The 21,933-nt window shown below is 31.3% G+C and overlaps 2 protein-coding genes across 5 annotated transcripts in view; one reads left to right on the top strand and one right to left on the bottom strand.

Annotated features, from left to right (window-relative positions):
- LOC118184111 (uncharacterized) overlaps positions 1-21,933 on the bottom strand; it is a 305,486-nt gene that overhangs the window by 234,426 nt on the left and 49,127 nt on the right. The window lies entirely within an intron of this gene.
- Positions 1-21,933, top strand: part of LOC118183948 (uncharacterized) — a 160,410-nt gene that overhangs the window by 133,277 nt on the left and 5,200 nt on the right. For 2 of the 3 annotated variants that reach the window (XM_085809485.1, XM_085809486.1), the window contains exons 3-5: positions 10,497-11,972; positions 13,370-15,248; positions 17,055-17,902. In XM_085809485.1, the coding sequence (XP_085665611.1) occupies positions 10,512-11,972; positions 13,370-15,248; positions 17,055-17,863 (4,149 nt within the window). In that variant the 5' untranslated portion in view covers positions 10,497-10,511 and the 3' untranslated portion in view covers positions 17,864-17,902. The remainder of the gene's footprint in view (positions 1-10,496; positions 11,973-13,369; positions 15,249-17,054; positions 17,903-21,933) is intronic. The other variant, XM_035353660.2, reaches the window with a different exon arrangement.

Here is a 21,933-nt window from a genome sequence, read left to right as displayed (position 1 = left end):
TGCATCTTACCAACATATGAATGCTATAAAAATTACACATTTAACAACGGCTTTTATATGGCGAAATATGAGCAGTATTTGTCTGTTGTTTCATGTACAGCATTTACTGAAAACAAAGTCCAAAAACACTGTTAGAAAGAATTAAAATTTCGTAAACCCTTCAATCCTTAATATGAAATTCAAAATATGTTGATTATTATGGATCATTAGTATTTATGCAAATCAATACTATACGATAGAAATTTTACTCCTTTTTTCTGTCCTGCCTGTGAGCCTTCATGTCCAATCAGTGGTTAGACATTTCAGAAACAATGAAGGAAATGTACAGTACTGATAATTAACAGGCTTTCACTTAATCACTAGCAATCATTTGTTCATGTTTAAAGCCTTAGTGCTACCCCAGGAAAATAGTTTGGTAACTTTTTACTCTAAATTTATAAATAACACGTTGCCAGTTTTTAGCTCTTATTCGTTATCTAGTCCCACTTTTGAATTCCTACATCTCAGGATCACTGCAAATGCTGTGTATCTGTGTTTTATTTTAAATTAAATTTTCGGTTAGTTGTGTGTTTTAGGGTGAAGTTTCACAACCTTGTATTACTGTTTTTTTAAGTTACTTGAGTTAAATGCTTTCTCATTGATAAGAAAACTTGAAATATGAATTTAATGCAGCTATTAAAATTGTGCTTGCTGCTTTATTTAACGCGATCGTTGAAATTTTATTAAAATCACCTGACCACAGTGCGTGGCAGCGGTGAAGGTAGTTTCGAAATTCTCCATGTGAATAAGTGAATGATCACCACCCACCACTACTCGCTCCTAACTTCGGCATTAATCGTGATCTTGACACAGAGCAGGCTTCAAAAGCGTTAATAGCTTTAATCGCATAGACCATTTGAAGATAACTGCATTAACGTCGGAACTCGTTCTCCCGATTGATGTATTAAATTGCTCACCGTGAGAGAATTTATTGGCGAAAGTGTACTAAACGGCATAGTCTGTGTAAAGTTAAGCAACCATGATAAGACAAGTCGGTCTTGCTGATAAGGAAGCACTTACGAACGGCTGTCGGTGGAAATAATGCATAAAAGTGGGAAAAAAGGGGGGTCTGATATATGACAGGAGCCATTAGTTTGAAATAAGTAAAATGAAAAATAACTAATTGGATAATTTTGCAGAAAATGCGAAATACAATCAGTATTTTTAACTCCATACGTCCAGAAAAATACTTTGAAATGTATCATGAATTGCAATAATCAAATGTTCGATTCAAATCTCTATCACATGTTATTTCTACTACAAAATTCCACAACGTTTGGCAGAAAGATGCCTCATAGAAGTTATTGTTAAATATTAAATAAGAGAAATTAGAAAGATTTTGATGAAATTCCGTTAGAAATATCTTGGTAAGTGAATGCAGTTACATTGTGGTATCGTTTTCTCTATTCTTTTCCATTTGTTGATAAAATCAGAAAGTTTTCAATAGATTTCCTATTGAAATATCTCAGCAAGGATGATTCAGCATATTTCATTCTAGTTTCAACCTATAGTTTCTTATACATTCCTGAAGATTAAGAATTGTTCTCTAAGTATGCAAATAAACCCATCTTTAAAACTGAAAAGCATTCGATTTAAATACCTCAGCAACACACAAATGTTTTGCTGCCAAAAATTAAAACTTTTTGCCTTTTATGAGGAACCACTTTAACAGGCCTTGAGTATGAGAAGCCAGTTTGCTCTTAAGCAATTAAATCATTACCTTTCTTTATTATCTTTTAAATACGGGCGCTATTTGATTATTGTGGGCCTCAACATGTAATCCTTCAAGGTGACTGAAGGATACACATTCGTATATAATACACATTCGTAAATTTAGGTAGCGAATTTAATATTATTTTATTTTAGAAGATGAAATAGTTATAGGTACATTTTCCTCCTTCTCGTAACCCACTATGCATGATACTGATATTACTATTTCTTCAAAAGTATGATTTACATTTGTTTCCACAAAAATTTTTAATTCAAATCTTAATTAATCCACCATAGCGTGCCGTTACATGAAATAGATACTAAATCTAATGTTTCATTCTAATTTAGATTATATGGAATTTAAATAGAAGAAGGTTCGGAATTCAGTTAGCTCTAGACAGCAATAAAAAAATGGAAAAAATCTTTCGAAGGCGTACTTTTGCATTTTATTAGCTATTTATCATTACTACCCAACAGTATCAGAAGAAACGAATACCCCTAACATACTGTTTAACTACTGAAACAGTATGCTAGTAACTCCGAATACACTTCAAATTTCAACTTAACTGTAACTCATCTAAAACTATATTAGATGCGTTTAAATATAATACCTGAGTTGTAGTTTTTATCTTCAAGACATATTTATGAGAGCTGGTTGAATTAATTAAGGCAACGCAGTCAAAGATTGTTTGCCAAGGAAATGTAATGACTTTCTGGTGGATTTTATAAAAGAAATGGCTCGTATTTGTGTTTACATAAGAGAAGGAAAAAAATTCTAAAATCCATCAAATTTAAATTATATGTAGATAATATTTAACAAAACATTTTCCCAAGTTCCTAAGAATCGCTGTAGATATGAAATTTTACATAATGCAGAATTTAAATTCCGAAATTCTTGATAGTGTTATAAATGAAGTGTGTTATATAAAACCTACCGAAATGTTGTGAAACACGCCTGTGTATAGTTAGCTTAAAAAATACGCGAGAAGGCCGGGAGATGTTAGTGGCATTACTAATTCCTATTCGCTTACTTTCAGTTTCCTTGTTATAGATTATCTGTAAATTAAGAAAAAAAGGTTTCTGGGAAGAAAAACAGTGAGATTAAATTTTACAACTTTGAGTAGAGAACAGATTTTGGAAATATCTTCAACAAAGACGTCCTTCATCATTTAGAAAACAAACATTTACCATTTTAAGAGACTACGAATAAGTCATGGACTTTATAATTTTTGCCATGATATCATATTTTAAAGAAAGGACTGTGTGTTTATAAATCATACAGTTACAGAAAATTTTTCTGTTAATTCAGAAGTCAGGCAAATATAAGAAAATGCACGATATGCCCATATTCCATAAGACACTAAAAACGCTTTCGATATGTCCATAAACTGAACAGGTGTAAAACATTCTTCATGCAAGGAAAAGCATTTATCTCTTGAAAAGAAAATTCAAAATCTCGAAAACTCAAGTGCGCCTTTGGCCGGTGCTAAGCTGGAATCTTCCAGTTACCAATGCTATGTGCTGACAATTACACACAAGAGCACGTAGAAGGAACATCTCTAACGCCTTTTAATTTCTGCGTTACTGAATTTTAATTTAGAAAGTTAAATATCTCTAAATTGAAGATTCAGACCCTTAGATGGAAGGTAACCTAAGCCGAATTTTATTTTCTTACGAAATTGGGCCTATTTTAAAGTATGTATCTTTTTTAAATGCTGCAGGGGATGAATAATCACAATATTGAAAACACAATAAATATCGATTTAAATTTAAACTTGTATTTAACTCATCAACCCCGTCTTCATATACGAGAGTCTTAGTATTTTATGTTTTTCTTCTATATATCCTCTTAAATATTTTAAAAACCTTCCTGCAGTTATCAGTTTGGCTTGAAGGCTAGGAAGAGATGATTGGGATTTTCTTCTTCAGGATAAAATGCTTTTTCAAGGACGTGAGGCTGGTACTGATGCAGCAAGAACTCGAATACAGATAGACTATTCCAGAAGAAATGCCAAACCAGTGATGAAAAGGAAATATTGGATATAAGCCAGAATTTATCTTTTCAAACCATCTCTTCTTCTGGGAAAATATCTTGGGAATGGATGCTTTAAATGCATGAGTTACCCCTTAGATTCCTGTTGAAATTCTCAGTACAAGTTCTAGTGAGATCTTTATTTCGAAAATATACGAAAATAGGACAAAGAAAGAGCCATACTTTAATAAATGCTCGGGAATATTATTTTAGTTAAACATAGACAGCTTTATTACTTTTGTGCCAAATATGTGTTCATAAAAATAGATCTTCACTTTCAATCAATAGTCTTTTATTCAAAAAATAATATAAAGCTACATCTTGTAGGTCAGATATCCAACGTTCACTTCAAAGTGAAATAATAAAGTTGGAGTTTAATCCAAGAAGCAAAGTATGCTGTTCCTTTTAGCAAACGAAATGCTATTTATGCGTTATGTGTTCATTTAGAAATATAGAGTTAGTTTTCGAAATTCTGATACTAAATATCTAGAGCCACTTTTTCTAAGTTATATTAGTAATAAGAACCGCCGATAATTCGAAACATATGCAACTTTACAAAAGTAAAACATCAGCAAAATAAGAAAAGCTACTTGTACTGTAGTTGCACTAAAAAACCTGGAAGTCAGATTTATAGATAATGATAGTTTCAAATAGTTGATAGTTGTTATGAATCAATGAAGGATTAAATTTGCGAAAACGAAAATACATTTTTACCTAAAAATTTTAAATAAATGAATAGAACCTCATAATTACAGATGAGTAAGTAATAATAACTCTAAACTTCCGCGTAAACACATATTAAACTACTCACTGCTTGAGACTTCTGAATTGGTTTGAAATAATTTTTATTTCGAAATTTTGAAATTCAGACAGTTTAAAGGGGAAATCTTCTCAGAATTTCTTTTCCCAGTTCCTACTGCAGGAGCAGGACTAACACTTTTGCCTAAAATTAAAAAATGACTTAAAAGACCACATGTAGTTCTAAGTCGATTAAAGGAAAGGTTTTAGAGGGCTCCAAATCAGCCTATAAATTTGCATAATTCAGTTTCAGAAAGTGGGCACTGAAAACCTTTGGAAAACTCTCTGTCTAGAACTCCTTGTTGTCTTAATTAGACCCTGCCAGCAGACCAGCAGATAGCATATTCCTATCAATAATGTGATAGTAATGTTTTTGGGTAGCATATGATTGTATTTATTAGCACTTTTTGCAGCTCATTGTGACGTAACTTGTGTTAATTTAAAGCCGCACAAGAATGTAGATACGCATAATTATCACATAAATTATGCGACATTCGGTTAATTAAATACTATTGGTAATTAAATAATAATTCTAGTAATTAAGTAAATTTTACATTACGGCTTACACGAATTTTACTCTTAACATGAAAACACCTAAATTTCCCATAAGAATGAATCTTTGCACTGTTAGAGCAATAAAACGGAATTTGTTCCGAAAACGCCAGCAAATATTTAAAGAAAGCCTTTGCTGGATTGTTGGCGTAGCTATTTATTGAAAGGAAACAAAACAACCACTTCATGAAACTTAAGGAAAGAGAAGGATAAAGAGGTAGAATTTTTTTTAAAGAAACAGAGGAAAAGGAAAAACTGGACTAAAATTCAGTACTTCCGGGGGTACTAAACAAACACGATGTAATGGTGTATGGTCGGGAATTTTAGAGTTCCACTGGGAATCTAGACCTAGGCATCAAAATGCTGGCCATTAATCGGCCAATGGCCACTTTATTGCTCTTAGAAGAGTGCTCAGAATACAAAGCCAGCGTTCTTTTTATTAGCCTTCAGTCCTGTTCTCAACGATGTCATTAAAACATCTACTTTTCTTTAAGGAGAAAACGGACAATGCACCAAAAACTCTCAGGATTTCAAGACAAAAGCATTTGTATGGAAATAGGCACTAGTTTACAAAGTCACTTCTCCCATGGAATTGATGTCAGTGAATCCCATTAGTAAATTTAACAGCATAGAGGGTTTTGGTTTTTTTTAAAGATACTTTATGTGTGCATATAAAAAGACGCAAGAAATTAAACACCCTCGAACACCAATACTAAAAATGTTGCTAAGCAAATAGCTTCTTTTTCCTTTATCATACAGTATCAAATTCTATTTTTTCAGTTAATTCGCTTTCAAATAACTTAATGTATGCATTCATCTAATATTATTAATAAATTTTATATACATGTCTAATGTTATATGATTTATTCATTTATATACGGTACAAATAAGTATCTGTTGTAAATGAGGTTTGTAATCAGATCCTTATATAATGGATTGTCTAGTAAAATTAGAGATCCCTATCTATAGAAAATTACAGAGTAACAAAAATTCAGTGCTCTGATAATATGTTTTACTTTCTATACTATGTATACTTTAATATTATGTATCATTTTTATTTTAGACTTTAGCACTGTAACTCGAAAAGCTAAGCATTAATATGAGACCCATAAGCAATGGCGTTTTGTGTATTTGATACCTTAGCTACATGGACATTCTGTATTTTTCTTTTATGCATTACTCCAAATATAAATTCAATTTCTTTTTGAAAAGCTTCTGCTAAGATACGCTTCTTTGAAAAAACAAACAATACAGTCCAAGCTTAAATATTTAATCTTATCAATACGTAATAGATTTCATCACTTCGCAATGCTTTTATTTAAGTTTATTATGAGCGAGGGATAACTCCGTGTAGAATTTTCTAATAGAAATAAATCTATGTTAATGTTACTCATAGGGTAAAACATTAGTTAGGAAAAAATAGAATGTGAAGCCAGGAATCAGTGTTGGCTCATCGGAAGAGTGTTTTCATGCTAGGCATTGTAAAGGGCGTCGGTTTCCCTTACAGAGTCCGCTACGAAGACGCACAGGATTTATGCCCCTTCAGAAGAATACAAAATGAACTAGTAGTGTTTCACGGTTTTAGAAATTCGTCTCCATAGACGATGAATTTAGCAACTCATATACATTATGTAATGGGATTAAATAAATAACATACCATGCTGATTTTCATCTCAACAATTTTGCGTCCTGATGAACGGCACTAACATTTTTGTAAACAATTCTCAGTGACAAAACGGATAAATGACTGATCAGTAGTGGGTCATAACCGAAGAGTGTATCAAGTTGCAAGTTTTGACCATTTGAAACGATGTTGCAAATGTTTGACCATTTGAAACAATAGCAGCACTATTTCCGCAAGATTCTGTCTTTCTTGGTAGGTAAAGGCAGTTATTGTATTAACGCAGATTAACTGTAAATATTGCACATAATACCAATTATTTCATAGACTAATAAAATTCAAATAACAACATTTTCACCATTCTTAAAAATTCTGAACATTCTCACTAATAAAATTTTTCAGCATTCTTACCAATAAAAACATTCATCATTCTCTTAAATTTTCCGGAAGTTAATCACTGCTTTAAAGTATAATCGAGATTAAAAAGGTGTAGTTATTTTCCTGAAACAAACTGTTCTTGCCCTATATCACAATATTTCCTTTCATATATTTTGACACAAACAAGAATTCTATAGCAAAATTTGATAAAATGTCCTTTGTTGATATCAAAACAGATGTGAAGCAATTAAACAAAAAATATTGATGGACAGGAAAGGGAAATAAAAAAGTATTTATTAAAAAAAGAGCTTCGCTTGGGGGAGAGAATCTTTTTAAATTTCACCGATATAAATATGAAAACTCAACAGAGGCAGTTATTTCTATAGAAACGCTAGAAGCTATTAAAATGAAGATATGAGCCGAGGCTGAATTATAAAAATGTAAATCGCGTTGCTGGTGTGTCAAATATGAAAACAGCTTCAAATTTATAAGATTTTTTATCAGTTGAAGGGGAATGTAAATTATGCATGAAAAAGAAAAATAGAGAAAGAAAGCTGAAGTTCATTTTTTAGCATAAACAGTTGATTTTATAAAGGGTTCAGAAAATATTTCTGTTGAATAAAATTTTGTCTCCTTCGTTTAGATTCTATGTAGTGATCATCAATACTTTAGCACACCTGCTTGGAACCGTCTCAGAAACGCGTTATTAAAACCTCGGAATGTTTAATTATGTTTGGAAAAACCTAGTTATTATTTCCTTTTCAAACGTCTCTTAACCGATATGGAAGAAGTGCTGGAATATTAAGCATTTTTTATGCACGGTACGAATTCTGAAACTAGAAAAGATATAAAAAATTATCTTTAAAAAATGCTGTTTCTGTGTTCTTATACTCCATTAATTCCATATATTACTAGATGTTAATGACGATTAACAATTTTTATGCCTGGTAATATTTACAAAAGAATATAAAATACAAAAGTGTTTTATAAATATTGTTCAGTAAACTGTTATTACTTTGTATATTCAATACAAGAAGCCCGGCTTAAACTGCACTTTGATAAATGGGATAGTCAGATAGTGCACCTGAACCTTTTTCTTGTTTTACTCAAGTGATTAGTCAGTCAGTGTGAATTCTTTTCCTTTTTCGAAATACTTATAGCTATTTACAACTCCAGGTTTGCTCTAAGCCATCAGTACTATTAAAAGAGGTAAAACAATTACAGCAACCGCATTTTTGATGTCAAGTTACTATATTATAAAACAGTGTTTGTCTAATGCTACCCATCTGGTACTTAATTGAAAATTTTTTCCTACTAGTCTGTGATCTTACAATATTCCTTTTATGTAGAAATTACATGCTGTAATCATACTTCTCCACGCAGTGTATAAATTCTTATGCCTATAAAAGGCTTTCTGAGTTTTATATAGTGCAAATACCATAATATATGTTAAAATGAGCCCCTAGAACTTTATGAAGAATTTATGAACTTATTTATCAAATATTTCTTAATAGAAGAAAGTTTAATCTTTATTACTTCCAAAAAGTGTTTGGTATATATTCATGAAATTTTTAATATAGATGCACCATTTTGTCAACAAATTTTTTTAAGCCAAAATTCGAATTTTAAACTAAAATATTCAGTACAATATTTAGTAAATGGCAAACTTAAAAAAGGAATAAAAATCTAATTACCCAGCTTCCTCAATTTTTATTTCTTTGTTAATTTATAAATGCTATGATTTAGAAAGTTAATTTTACTTTTCTTAATGAATTGAAAATTATCATTATCAGAAATATTAAAACTAGCGTGAAACAATCGAAAGATGAGCATTAAAAATATAGAATTTTTATAATATATGCAAGCAAAATATTATTTTTAAAAAAAGCTTCTGTAGAACATTTAAAGACGTCATAAAATTAAATAAATATATTTCTTAAAAAGAAGAAAAACAAATTCATGCGAAAGGTGTTAATTTAGAACAACAGAATTTAAACAAAATTAAAATTGGAGTAAAAGTCTGGGATTTATGGTGTACATGCGAGCACAGAACCATTTAGTGAAATATCAAAATTCAATTGACAAAAAAGCGCCGATAATTCCACTACATCTTCTAGTATACTGTTATTAGTAATCCCACATTTAAGTTTGTTCATTTTTTCTATAAAAAATGTATTAGCTACGAAATACCCCTCCAAAAGCTCCAGATATGAGAAGGAACATTTGCTCACATTTTATTATATTTCGTATTAATCCGAATAGTTTAACTTATAAATCAAAGAATAAATATCATCTGAGAGTTTCAATTAAAGCAAATACATATTTTATGGTTTAAAAATTTACTCGCTATCTACTAATAATGCAAAAAAATACTGAAGTATATCGCAATATATTTAATGTGAGGAAAAATTCTTCCTCTGCTCTTTTTCTTACCACCAGTTCTTTGAAACATTCATGAATAGCGCAAAAGTGTTTTCCCCATCAAAAATCAACGAATAACTCTTTACACAGAGCACCTCAGGGTACATTTCCACTCAGAAATAAAATGCAAGAGATAACAGAAAAAGAATTCTGTGTCATAGAGAAAGGAAACTAATAATAAAAAATAACTTTTGCTCTTAAAATACCGGTAAGGGAAAACAGTCAACCTCAGGCTAAAACGCTATGTCTGTCTCAGATGTTACAAGAGTGGAATAAAAGGGAAACAATGAAATCCATTTAGAAAACATAGTAAATACGAAATACCAGATTGAAAATGCCTTACTGAAAATAAACTATAGCTCAGGGTTAAATTTAAAACAAAGTGCGAGCTGTTAAATTACTGACTTTTCAAATAGGTCTGAGAATAAAGCAGGTACCAGATTCAATTTTTGATAGTTTCTTAGACGACAAGAGATTCCTTATGGGCATGAGTTTTGAATTAACTATATAACTTATTCTAAGCTAACGTTTTTCTTAAAGAAACTCTAGAGCAAATACAGGTCACATAAGTACATGTAATGATATATGTCAAAACTATAGAGGATAATACATTTAAACGCAATTTAACTCAATAAAGACGCAAATTAACATATTTTATTTAACCGCCTTAAGGTTTTACCTATTCTTAAACTTTGTGGAATCTTAAAATTATCATTTTGATTATATAAATTTTGTCATTGCTTTAAACTTTTCTACCTTGGTACTTACATTTTTAAGCACATTAACACTCATCTCAAGTGTTTAAAAATTCCCAGCTGAAATGCATATTTGAGTAGCTTTGATTAGTTATGGTACAATTACCTGACTATGTGAAACTATATTCATTAATCGGAATATGAAGAAAACTTCTGTTTGTAAGAGTTATTTATTTTTCTTTTTTTCCAGGATAAGACATGAGATATGTCAGATCTGCAACGATTTGCTGGCTGCTCGAGGAGTCAAGCATGGGTTATTTTTTTCGCTACTATCTGTACTGTTATAATCCAGAGCAGCAGCGCAACAACTACAGAACATTCCGACAGTGGCACACACAACTCACCAGGCATGCTTATGGAAGGATGCCCTCAGTGGGAGAAAAGCCCTTGGTGTCCATGCTACGAATTCGAAGACGGTCTTTTCTTAGAATGCCCACATACCGGACTGGAAGAAATACGAGCAACACTGGCCCTAATCACAGCTCCTATAAAATCATTAAGCATCTATCACCTCGATCCAAATGTAACAGTTTTTCCAGATGGATTATTCGAAAATTCAACTGTTTATCACCTTCAAATCTCTCATACAGAAATCCAAACGATACAAGAACGTGCATTTGAGGGACTGGAACTTACACTTGACAGTTTGTCTATGGTGAACAGCAAGCTAAAAGAGATTCCGCAAGGTTCTCTTAATAAACTTGTGACACTGAGGACGTTAGATTTTGATTCAAATGTTATATCATCAGTTGAAAGTTACGCTTTATATGGACTACTCATTACCAGTTTAAATCTGCAAAATAATCAGATTGAGCTTCTTACAGAATATGCTTTCGGTGGTTTAGAAAATACTCTAGAGGAACTAATCCTGATCAACAACAAATTGAAGCAGTTCCCTTTAAATGCATTAAGGCGACTAAGAAATTTAAAAACCTTGCGTCTTGTGTGGAATGAAATCGAAGATATACCTGATGATGGATTTACTAGATTTACTGCCTTACAAAGAGTAGATCTAAGCTCTAACAAGATCAAATGTCTTGATGAAAGGAGTTTCGTTACTATGCCTAGATTGACATCACTATCTCTATACATGAATCGTTTAACTTCCTTAAATGATACGGTATTTTTATACCTGAGAGAACTCGAATCGTTAGATGTCAGCCATAATAGTTTAACGTCTTTAGCAGGAAAGGCATTCAGTCATTTGAAGAAGCTTCGTACGATTGACCTAAGTTTTAATCATCTGCATTCCATCAGTTCTGGAGCTTTTCATAACTTGACACACCTCCGAGAAATCTTTTTAACAAATAATATTATTAAAAAGATAGCAAATGATACGTTTTACAATACTACTCAAATCTCTGTTCTTTTTATTCCAAATAATGCAATCACCCACATAGAATGTGGTGCTTTTTATCATTTGCATCATTTATATCAACTACAACTTTCGTTTAATCAATTAAAAGATGTTCATCATTCCATGTTTAAAAATAATCGTGATCTTCGCTCATTATCTCTGGATAATAACCTCATAACCGAGCTTCAACCTGGTACATTTCAAGAACTTGTCGAATTAAGAGATCTCCGACTTCAGAATAATCTGTTAAAAGTTATCAAGAAGGGAGTGTTTTACTCTCTGCCTAATCTTCAAGAACTTCATTTACAGGTCAGTTGTAGAATTATGTTATTTATTCTATAATCACAGTTCTTATCAACTTTCTAGGCTAAAATTCAAAATTGTTTGTACTTTTGTTTTGAGTTTGTAGAGACATTAGGTATATTTTTGGAAGCAGGCCAGATGAAAAATTAGCAACGCCTTCGCCGGGAATCGAACCACGGACCTCTGGAATACGCGCCCAGCGTGCAGAGCCACTACACCACGAAGGCACGCTAAGATGGTAGGCGAAATACCTTATATACTCCCCCTTTTAAAGGGTGACTGGGGTTTTTAGAGGACCCAATCGCCAAATCCTGAGTGGGGAGAATCCTCATCCAACACCCTTTTAGTTCTGGCGCCACTGTAGAGGCATTATGATTTTCGGAAGCAGGAGAAATGAAAAATGAGCAATCGTCTTCGCCGATAATCGAACCACGGACTTCTGGAATACCAGCCCAGCGTGCAGAACCACTACACCATGAAGGCACGCTAGGAAAGTGGGAGAAATACCTTATATACTCCCGTTTTTAAAGGGCGACTGTGGTTTTTAGGAGACTCAATCGCCAAATTCTGGGTGTGGAGAATCACCATCAAACACCCTTTTCAGTTCGGAGGTCACTGTAGAGAAATTAGGTTATTTTGAGGCCGAAGAAATGAAAAATTAGCTACGCTCGTCGGGAATCGAACCACGGACCTCTGGAATACCAGCCCAGCGTGCAGAACCACTACACCACGAAGACACGCTAAGAAGGTGGGAGAAATACCTAAGTTCACTAATCATGAATAAATTTTCCGCAGCTAAAAAAGCTGCATAAAATTCAGATGACTTCGTAAAGAAGTCCTTGAAGTTGCCAATTTCATGGATAATATTTAGTATGAAATAATCTTCTTTTTTAGTATTGGGAAACACAAATGCATTAGTCATTAATTTTCCGTAGTCATTAATTTCCTGATGCTTTTAATGACATGTTAATATGTTCAAATAGCCCTTATTACAAAATAATAATTTTTATAAATACTTTGTTCCGAAAATATCAACATATCATAAATTATTAATTTTAATTGCTTTTATTGTTTCAAATTTTACTTAGTAAAGCTGATCTGTGAAAATTATATTATTTTCTACAGATACAAGAATAGAAATATAAGAGGAAATCGATTAATGTATATACACAGTTACTGTTAAACATGTGTATGTCCACATACAGAACTTCAGATATACATTTAACCTTAGTTCTAATAGCAAATTCCTTTTGAAAAGAAATCGTGAACCTGATAAATTTTGTATGATTATAATCTATATTTTATTAAGCGGACAGGACAGATAATCTCCCTTTTAATATTTAAATCAAACATTTAACAAGTATTATTAAAATTGCTTTAATAATTTGTCTTATTTTCTGCAGTTTAACCGGATTGAAGTGATTGAAGCGGAAGCTTTACAGTCTCTAGCCAACCTACAGCATTTGAATATTCAGGGGAACAAGATGTTGGAAGTCGATGACATCCTAAGCCGTTACCCGTCCAGTTTACGATCCCTTCAATTAACGCACAACGAAATCGTGTCCATGAATGCCAACAGTCTCCTGGGGCAAAATAAGCTGGAAATCCTGTGGCTTAATTTTAACAAGATTAAACGACTACGCCCTGAGGTGTTTCGAGATCTGGTAGAAGTTCAGAAGCTCTATCTTGATCATAATTCTATATCAGCGATTGAAAGCGGTACATTTTCAGGAATGCGGCAGTTAATGTATTTAAATCTCGAGTATAACAACTTAAACCATTTGAATGTTGATATGTTCCAAGGAGCAGATCAACTGGAAGAACTTTACATCTCACATAACAGAATTATGGACATAGAACCTCAAACTTTTCAGACATTGCAGAACTTAAAAATTCTTCACATGTCACATAATCAAATATATGTAATTCGAAAATACATGTTCGAAGGAAACTTGCCATTGAAAGAGTTAGTTCTATCTAATATAATGGCAGAAGAAGTAGAAGCAGGATCTTTCTTAGAACTATCTTCTCTGGAAACACTGGATATGAGTGAAAATAAGTTGAATAATGTTAGAGTCGACTTTTTGTTCCTTCCTTCGTTAAAACATTTATATCTTTCTGGAAACAATCTAACTGGCGCTAGTGAAAATTTATTTTACGGACTATCTGGACTTATCACTCTTAACATTGAAAACACAGGACTGAACTTCGTGACAGGTCGTATGTTTGAACAAATGACAGAACTAAAGATCTTGCGCTTAATCGGAAATGGAATTAAAAACTTGGAGTCCCGTCATTTTTCAAGTCTTGGTTTCTTAAAAGAATTGTATCTCGATGAAAATGAACTCGAAAGTATACCAACAATTGCTATTGAAAATCTTCACAACATGGAGATATTTTCTTTATCCAAAAATTTGATTTCATCTGTTCAGCACCTTGCTTTCAAAGGCAACAGAAATTTAAAAAAGATTATTCTAAGTAGCAACAGTATAGTAAATATAGAGCAAGATGCTTTTCTAAATCTCACTAAACTCAAAGAATTAGACTTATCCAATAACACATTAAAATCCTTCTTAAGTGGCGTTTACGATCCTTTAAAAAATCTAGATAAACTCATTCTAGATGGTAATGCCTTTTTCTACCTTCCGAATACACTCCTAAATGCTCCTCTACGTAATATCAGGATTTTATCAGTTAATCGTAACCCAATGGTAAGAATAAGAGAAGATTTAAGCACAACAGGAAATTTCAAATCGTTGGAAACGTTGAGAATCAATAGAGGCAATATTACAGTTATTGCATCGCATGATTTTCTTGGCTTCAGAAATATTATTCATTTGTCATTACGTCATAACAAAATTGTAAAAATCTCACCTGGAGCATTCAAACCTTTAACTAAATTGGCCGTTTTGGATTTAGGTTATAATAATATTGACATATTGCCAGAAGAGAGGTTATACGGATTGAAGAAGCTGAAAACACTAAATCTCACTTCGAATAGGATATTAGAACTTCCAGTTTTCAGTGAAGATATTGAGCAAGTAGAGAATTTGGATGTCTCAGGGAATCAATTACAGAAACTTGAAGGGGTTACCTTTCGCCATCTTTACAACCTAAAAACTTTGTGGATACAAAACAATCAGATAAGCTGGATACAGCCCGGAGCCTTTGTAGATCTCAGTTCTTTATCTGAGCTGAATTTAGAAGGCAATCAACTGACCCAGTTGAATGGAAATATGCTTATGCCTGTTGAAATCAGAGTATCAAAGCTCCTGCTCTCTGGTAAGTCTAAAAATCATTACGTTTGATTCAGAGCTGGCTTTCCTGCCAATCCATACACAATTTCTTTTATGTACATGAGAAATGATTAGCTGTATTTTTATAAAAAAATGTTAGAAAGGACTTCCATCAACATTTACACATAATTATGCGAGGTACATCATATTTTGGGCAACATATATGTAGCGTATAGTGTTTGTTCTTCGAAATGTTTTCTTAAAAATGCAATGCGGGTGGGATCTTTGTCCATGACGTATCTTTGAGTTTTTCCGATAAATAAAAGAAATCGGAATTTTAATTCAGGAGATTAAAAAGGCCGCAAAAATTTAATACCTATCATCTCTTTAGGTTATTTCTCTAAAGTACAACAAGTCTTGCATTATATATCTTGTATTGCCAAGCTATCTTTATGAAAGATATCGCAAGCTAGTTTTATGAAAAGCTTATGCCAAGCTAGCTTTATGAAGGAAATAATAGTTTTTACAAACTTTTGTTAACTGCGCACAAGAAATCTTCGAAAATATTTTTGAATTATCTGAATATCTGAATTATCATTAATTATAATAAGGACAGATAGGCGTGTTGATCTTATGTGGGCCTCTTTGTATCGTATATCGTGAGCACTGATGACAGTAATTATTCAAACAAGTTATAATTTCAAGAATTACTGTCAAAAACTAAGGAGATCATGTTTTCAAAAATGTAATGATTTATAACGCATTAATAATAATTGTATTACTTTTTGCTTTAAGAATTTTTTTAATTCTTGAGTTTGTATAAAGTAAGTTTTTAATCTAAAATTTAATTCTTAGTAACTATAGCATACGTGAGATGTGAAGTTGGAGTTAAATTAAATCAAGGCTAAAAGTGGAGCATTTTTGAATTAAACAGTTAATTCGTTAAAACTATCTGGAAAACAAACAATAAAATAATTTATTAAGTTGATATTTATGTGTTAAGCTATAACAACATAATCCTATTAGATAATTTGCACCACTTTTCCACTTGATAAGAAAACAAAATCTAGTTTTAATTGCTATAAAGCAAATACAACAAATCGATTTAAAATATTTTTTCAGTGCTTTTATCGTATCATAATGATATTTAATGTTCTTTCTGGAATAGCTTCCTGATATTTCGGCTTAATGATCTAACAAAAATAGAGAAGACTTTTGCTAAAATTCATTAAAAATTCATCATGGATTGTAAACTTATTGTCTATGGGGATAACAACATTTAAAATTACGTCTTGTTTCAATTTAGGGAGGTGATTAAAAACTTATAATAATGATTATTGTTCTTACATAAAATGCAGTTCATTGCTTCCATTACAGGATTAATGACTGCTTGTTTTCTAAGGCTTCAAACCAAATTTAAAATACTGAAAATCGAACATTAATGAATTTATGCTTTTTCCAAATAAAATGAACGTTATTTTCTTTAAACTGATTTCCTCAGGAAATAAATTGAAAAACTAAATATGTGAGAAAAATATTTAGATCTGTGATTACAATTTCTTAAATATTTTGATAATTACTTGTTAACAGTTTCGCCAAAATATTAAATACAGTTCGTGTAAAGCCAAATGGTCGTTTTTGTCAAAAAGTAAATCTTTATTTAAACAGAGTGATGTCATTAAAAATTTAATTGCTAGTAAAAGTTATGTACTCTAATTCTTATTATGTCAGGAATTCCAAGTTTGCAACCTTCTGAAGAGGTCCCTTGTTGAAATTAATACTTCTAAATGTGCCATAGATAATCCAAAATCAAAATTTTTATGTTGCCTACAAAACATTTTATATTCCCTAGGAAATCCATTTCAATGTGACTGTCGTCTTCTTAGCTTCTGGGAATGGATACAAGAACATACTAGATTGATACAAAATCCGGATGGAAATGGAAAGGACCTTACCTGTGCCATGCCTGAGAGACTTCGGGATCACTCAATTTTAAGCCTTCACCCTGTTGACATCTGCCCAGCACCTTTCATAGCAGACCTAGAAGCTATCCATTTGGATCATGAATCATTAATCATCAAATGGAATGTGCAAAATGGGACACTCATTGATGACTTTCTTGTGACATATCATCTTACTTCATCTCGGGGCAGTGGTGTGAAATCCAGTGAACCACTTCCATCGACTCAGCGACGTTTCCAGTTGGACTCTTTGAAATCGGAAACGTGGTATACTGTTTGTGTAACGGCAGCTGGTAAATATCTAAGGACCTTAGGTAAACCTATCCCATACGTAACGATCGAAGGAAAATCACAGCCTGCAGTACCGGACAATAGAAATCATAAGTGCCTGCAGATAAAGACATTAGCCAAGTTGCAAAAAACTAAGATGACCTTATCAACCTTAGGGATCATCCTAGGGAGCAGCATCAGTGCTGCGCTTGTGCTCACATTGTCTGTGCTCCTAACTGCCATCAAGTTTAGAAGACGTCGTAGAAGAAGACCGGTGAAGAATGATGTTCCACAGGAATACATCTCTTACAGACATTTCTCCCTCCAGTCTTCAGAAGGTAATTGGACAGTAAGAAACGTTACAGCTTCACCGAGCTCAAGAGCTGAGAGCTCAAAAAAACGAATTTCGCGAAATGATGCATTTTCTTAAATCCAGAGCATTCTATTTTTCACATGTATCATTATAACTGTGAGTTGCGTGTTTTTATATTTGATACTGTGAATATGTATTTATGACTATGGGTACTTAATTATATTACGGTCATCAAGCATTTTTATGTATAATCTTGTTGTACGTGGCATGTTTTGATACAACATAATACGAGATTTTAAAGGTAATTGCATGTCTTATGCAACAAATGAAATTCAGGAACTTTTCTTCAGCGTTAAGAAGGTATTTGTTTTTATTTTTTAAATATAACTCATGAAAGTGAGGACTTAAAACATTAATGCTCTGTTGTTTGGGAAGGGGTTGTAAATTGATATATGTCATTTTAGTATAAAATGTTAAGTACGCTTTCTTCATAGCACGATGAAAAACAATAATTTGCACTTTTCAAAAATAATAAAATTAGAAATTTTAACATTAATAGAAAATTAATAAATTTAGTATTTTATAAACTGTTTTATCATAAAACAATAAATATATTTTCTTCGTAGCGTAATAAAGATCAATAGTTTGCAGAGTTTCACATTTTTAAAATTAGAAATCCCTGTCACCAATAGTATGTTTCATTTTTAATTATCTAGAAAAGAGGTTTTTTTTTTAAACACTTGATAATTTTATTTGTTATAATTTTTAAACATAATTATTTTATAAATAAACTGTTTCACAGTTGAAAATGCTTTAATGTAAGATACCTAAAGCTTTCATTAAATTTATATGTCTTAATTATTTTAATTTAATAAATATACGAAGAAAGTTCTGATTTATAAATTCGAAAAATAAATTCAGTGTAAGATAAATAAATTCAGTATAGGAAGAAAGTTATGGTTTATAAATTCGAAATTGATAATCTCCTAAAAGTGTAGTACGAGAAAACTTCAGATTTATTTAATTTTAAAAATATAAACTTGTCTTTATGCAATACATATTTTGGAAACTTGGTTTTAATCGACCTTCAAATTAAGCATCCGATTCTAGTCTTTAAAACTAGTCATCAGAGCTAATTTCAGGTAAAAATATACGAGTAATATTTATGTTTCAACCTTTCATTATATCACTGTAAATTTGTGTAAATTTAATTTCCAATTATGTGAATTAAATTAGTAACTTCTAAAGAATCCCTAAAGAATGTTATTTTGTGAACTTCTATCATTCCAAAAAAAATTGATTACAAAGTAATGCAAAAATCCTGAAAATAACTGTCAAAATCAAAAACTAGTTAATTTCAAACTGTCAACATTTTAAACAGATTCAGAGTGAGACACTAAAAAGCTAATAAATAGCATATATAAGTCTTCAGTAGGGTTAATTTCAACCTATCATGTATCTAACCACTGAGACAAAATACTTGAGGTTCTAAAGTAGATATCTCTATTTAACCCCAAGAGTATACGTTAGAAGTCACTCCTAGCCCATAAATGACTCTACAGACAATGCAGTAAGTAGCCTTTTATTTTCTCCAGTTGGGCTGTATAGTTCTTCAACGTATAAAAAGAGTGAAGAGTAGCCTTACCCCATTATCAAGGATTTCAGTGGGATTTTCCGAACTTCGCAACCATTAACTTCGGGATTGAGAGTGACTCTGAGTCTTAATCTTTCGAGGTTTTTCGGAGTAACGTTTGCTTGTATTTTTCACTTTGGATGAGCTGAAATCCTATGTTTTCCTTTCGATTAACCGAGAACGTATCTAGGTTTTAATAGAAATGCTTCTTACAAGTGACGTTTACGTACTGAAAGTTAAAGGTAGTACCGGTCCGGATTTAGCTTTCATATAATTTACTTCCTAAACCATTCCAAAAAAGGTTTATTAAGTTTATTCATTTTTGGTAATAATCACTTTAATTCAGAAAGCTATATTAATTTTGATGTTTGGAATTCTATCTGCTCCTCAGAAATTAAACATCATTTTCAAAGATCATATAATTCTTCTATCGTAAAAGCAGTTCAATCTTTATTAAAAAATAATTATATGGGCATAAATTTATGCATACTTTTAAATTAATAAATCATAATTAAAGGCTTGAAGTACAAGAATTAATAAGAAACTAAAGCAATAATTGTAAAGTATGGAATATTTCCTTTACCTTTTTCAAGAACTTATGAAATTAGAATTATTATACCTGGTTTTAAGTTTAAATCACATTTCTCAGTGATACTTCTAGAAATCTCGGAATTTATTTTTCTTCCTTATGTTGCACATGAGCGGTATAAAGAGTCGAAAGACAAATTTTTATGATGTAAACTATACTGATAGAGCAGAACTTAACACCATATTTTGTACAGTAGCGCTATATGCGACATAACCTGTTTTGGTTTCAGAAAATAAACTATCGTATTTGGAAATCGATCAGAATCAAATAGTGTATATATGCAATGCTTAATAATTATTTCTCCCCTGTTCTCTCGACTTTTTTATAATAATTGGCATATTTAAAGTAGTAATAAACAGAGAATATGAACAAAACGATTTCGTTATCTTATTCCAGATTCATCTGATATCTAAGAATTTTTAAATTATGCCAGTGGTTCACATAAGTCAATAGAATAAAAGAGAAAACGCGGGTGTCTCAGTCGAAAACGGTCCACATTAATTCCTATTCAAATAAAAGGATTTCCTCTAATTTTGACAAAATAGCGCTATTAACTCAAAAGCGAATTCATAATTTCTCATTTAAAGTGCTGAAACAAAGCACCTTAATTAAACTCACAAAATAATTTTGTTAAAAAAATCAAAATTTTTATATTGGAAGTATTCTTGTCACTTGAAAATTAACTAATATTAAGAGGATACACACGAGCTGTGTTGTTGATTTTATACATTACAAACCGAAGTTAAACGAAGCAGTATACAGGGTAAATTTACGCATTAACTTAAATATAACTGGAAAAATTTTCTTAAACAGAACGTATATTCAATAGCATTTACAAAATAAAGTTTTTTAACTGTCTTAATAATAAGTCAGTTTCAATAGTTAGTCCAAAATCAAAAATAGTTTTTGTTATTATCAGTTTTATTACACACAGGTAAAGCTTGTGTTTCTTTTGTTGAAAATAAAAACATAGAATCTCATTCGTTGATCAGTATAAATTCTAGCAGGCAACTAAAATCTTTCTGAAATAGATTAAATGCGCTTTCCCCAAAACAAAATCTGAAGTGCCATTAAACTGGATTTGAAATGTGTTAAATCCAAAGTTTATTATAAAACAAGCACTCAATTCACCAGTTTTTTAAAGTCTAATGAAATGGAAATTTATACTTTGAAAAATAACTCTGGAATTGTTAATATGAGTATACAAACAGCATTGCTTCCTAAATAGTCATTCTGTTAATTTTATCGCTAAACAAGTACGATTAAGTCTCACTTCAATACGAATATTCTTAGCTTTCATCATATGCTTTAGAATGCGAGACATATACTAGGGCACACGCAAATTTTAGTTTAAAATTCATTTTAGTTCATTTTTGATAAATGAATATTTAGTGAATTCTTTTATCAAATTCATATATGAGTTTATCAAACTGAATGAATTTTTTATCAAATTTCTAATAAAGTTGATATTCTATGTTTGGGATTAAAGTACTATTTTAATAAATTTTTCTTGAAAACTTTAGGAAACTTAGACTATGTTTATAAATAGAATACATATCAGGAATAATTTATTGGATTTATCTCACACTAAACTGTTTTTAAGTTTCTAACTTCAAATGCAGTTTTGTATTTTCATTGTTTTCAAACCATTCAGATCCTTCTGACTTAAAAGATAATTGACAAAAATGCTTGTATTAAAATTTCAAATTTGGAATTTTAACAAAATATTAAAATTTTGGAAAAGCACCATGATGTAAGTAAAATATAAAACTATTATTCAAATTGAATCTTTACTTAAATTAAGCTAAAATAGCTTTTTAAGGCATTATTTTAGTTTAAAATAAGATACTGAAAACCTCTTAGTACATTAAAAATGAGTTACTTTACTTTTACAATTAATGAAATGTAAGGTCTTTTATTATTTTAAAAATCAAAATTAACTTCCTAAAACTTAAAAAAGTAATA

This window comes from Stegodyphus dumicola, chromosome X2 (assembly GCF_044657685.1).
Source record: "Stegodyphus dumicola isolate Sdum_Otavi_A_Nest chromosome X2, ASM4465768v1".
Lineage (NCBI taxonomy): Eukaryota > Metazoa > Arthropoda > Arachnida > Araneae > Eresidae > Stegodyphus > Stegodyphus dumicola.
This window is presented reverse-complemented; position numbering and strand designations above follow the sequence as displayed.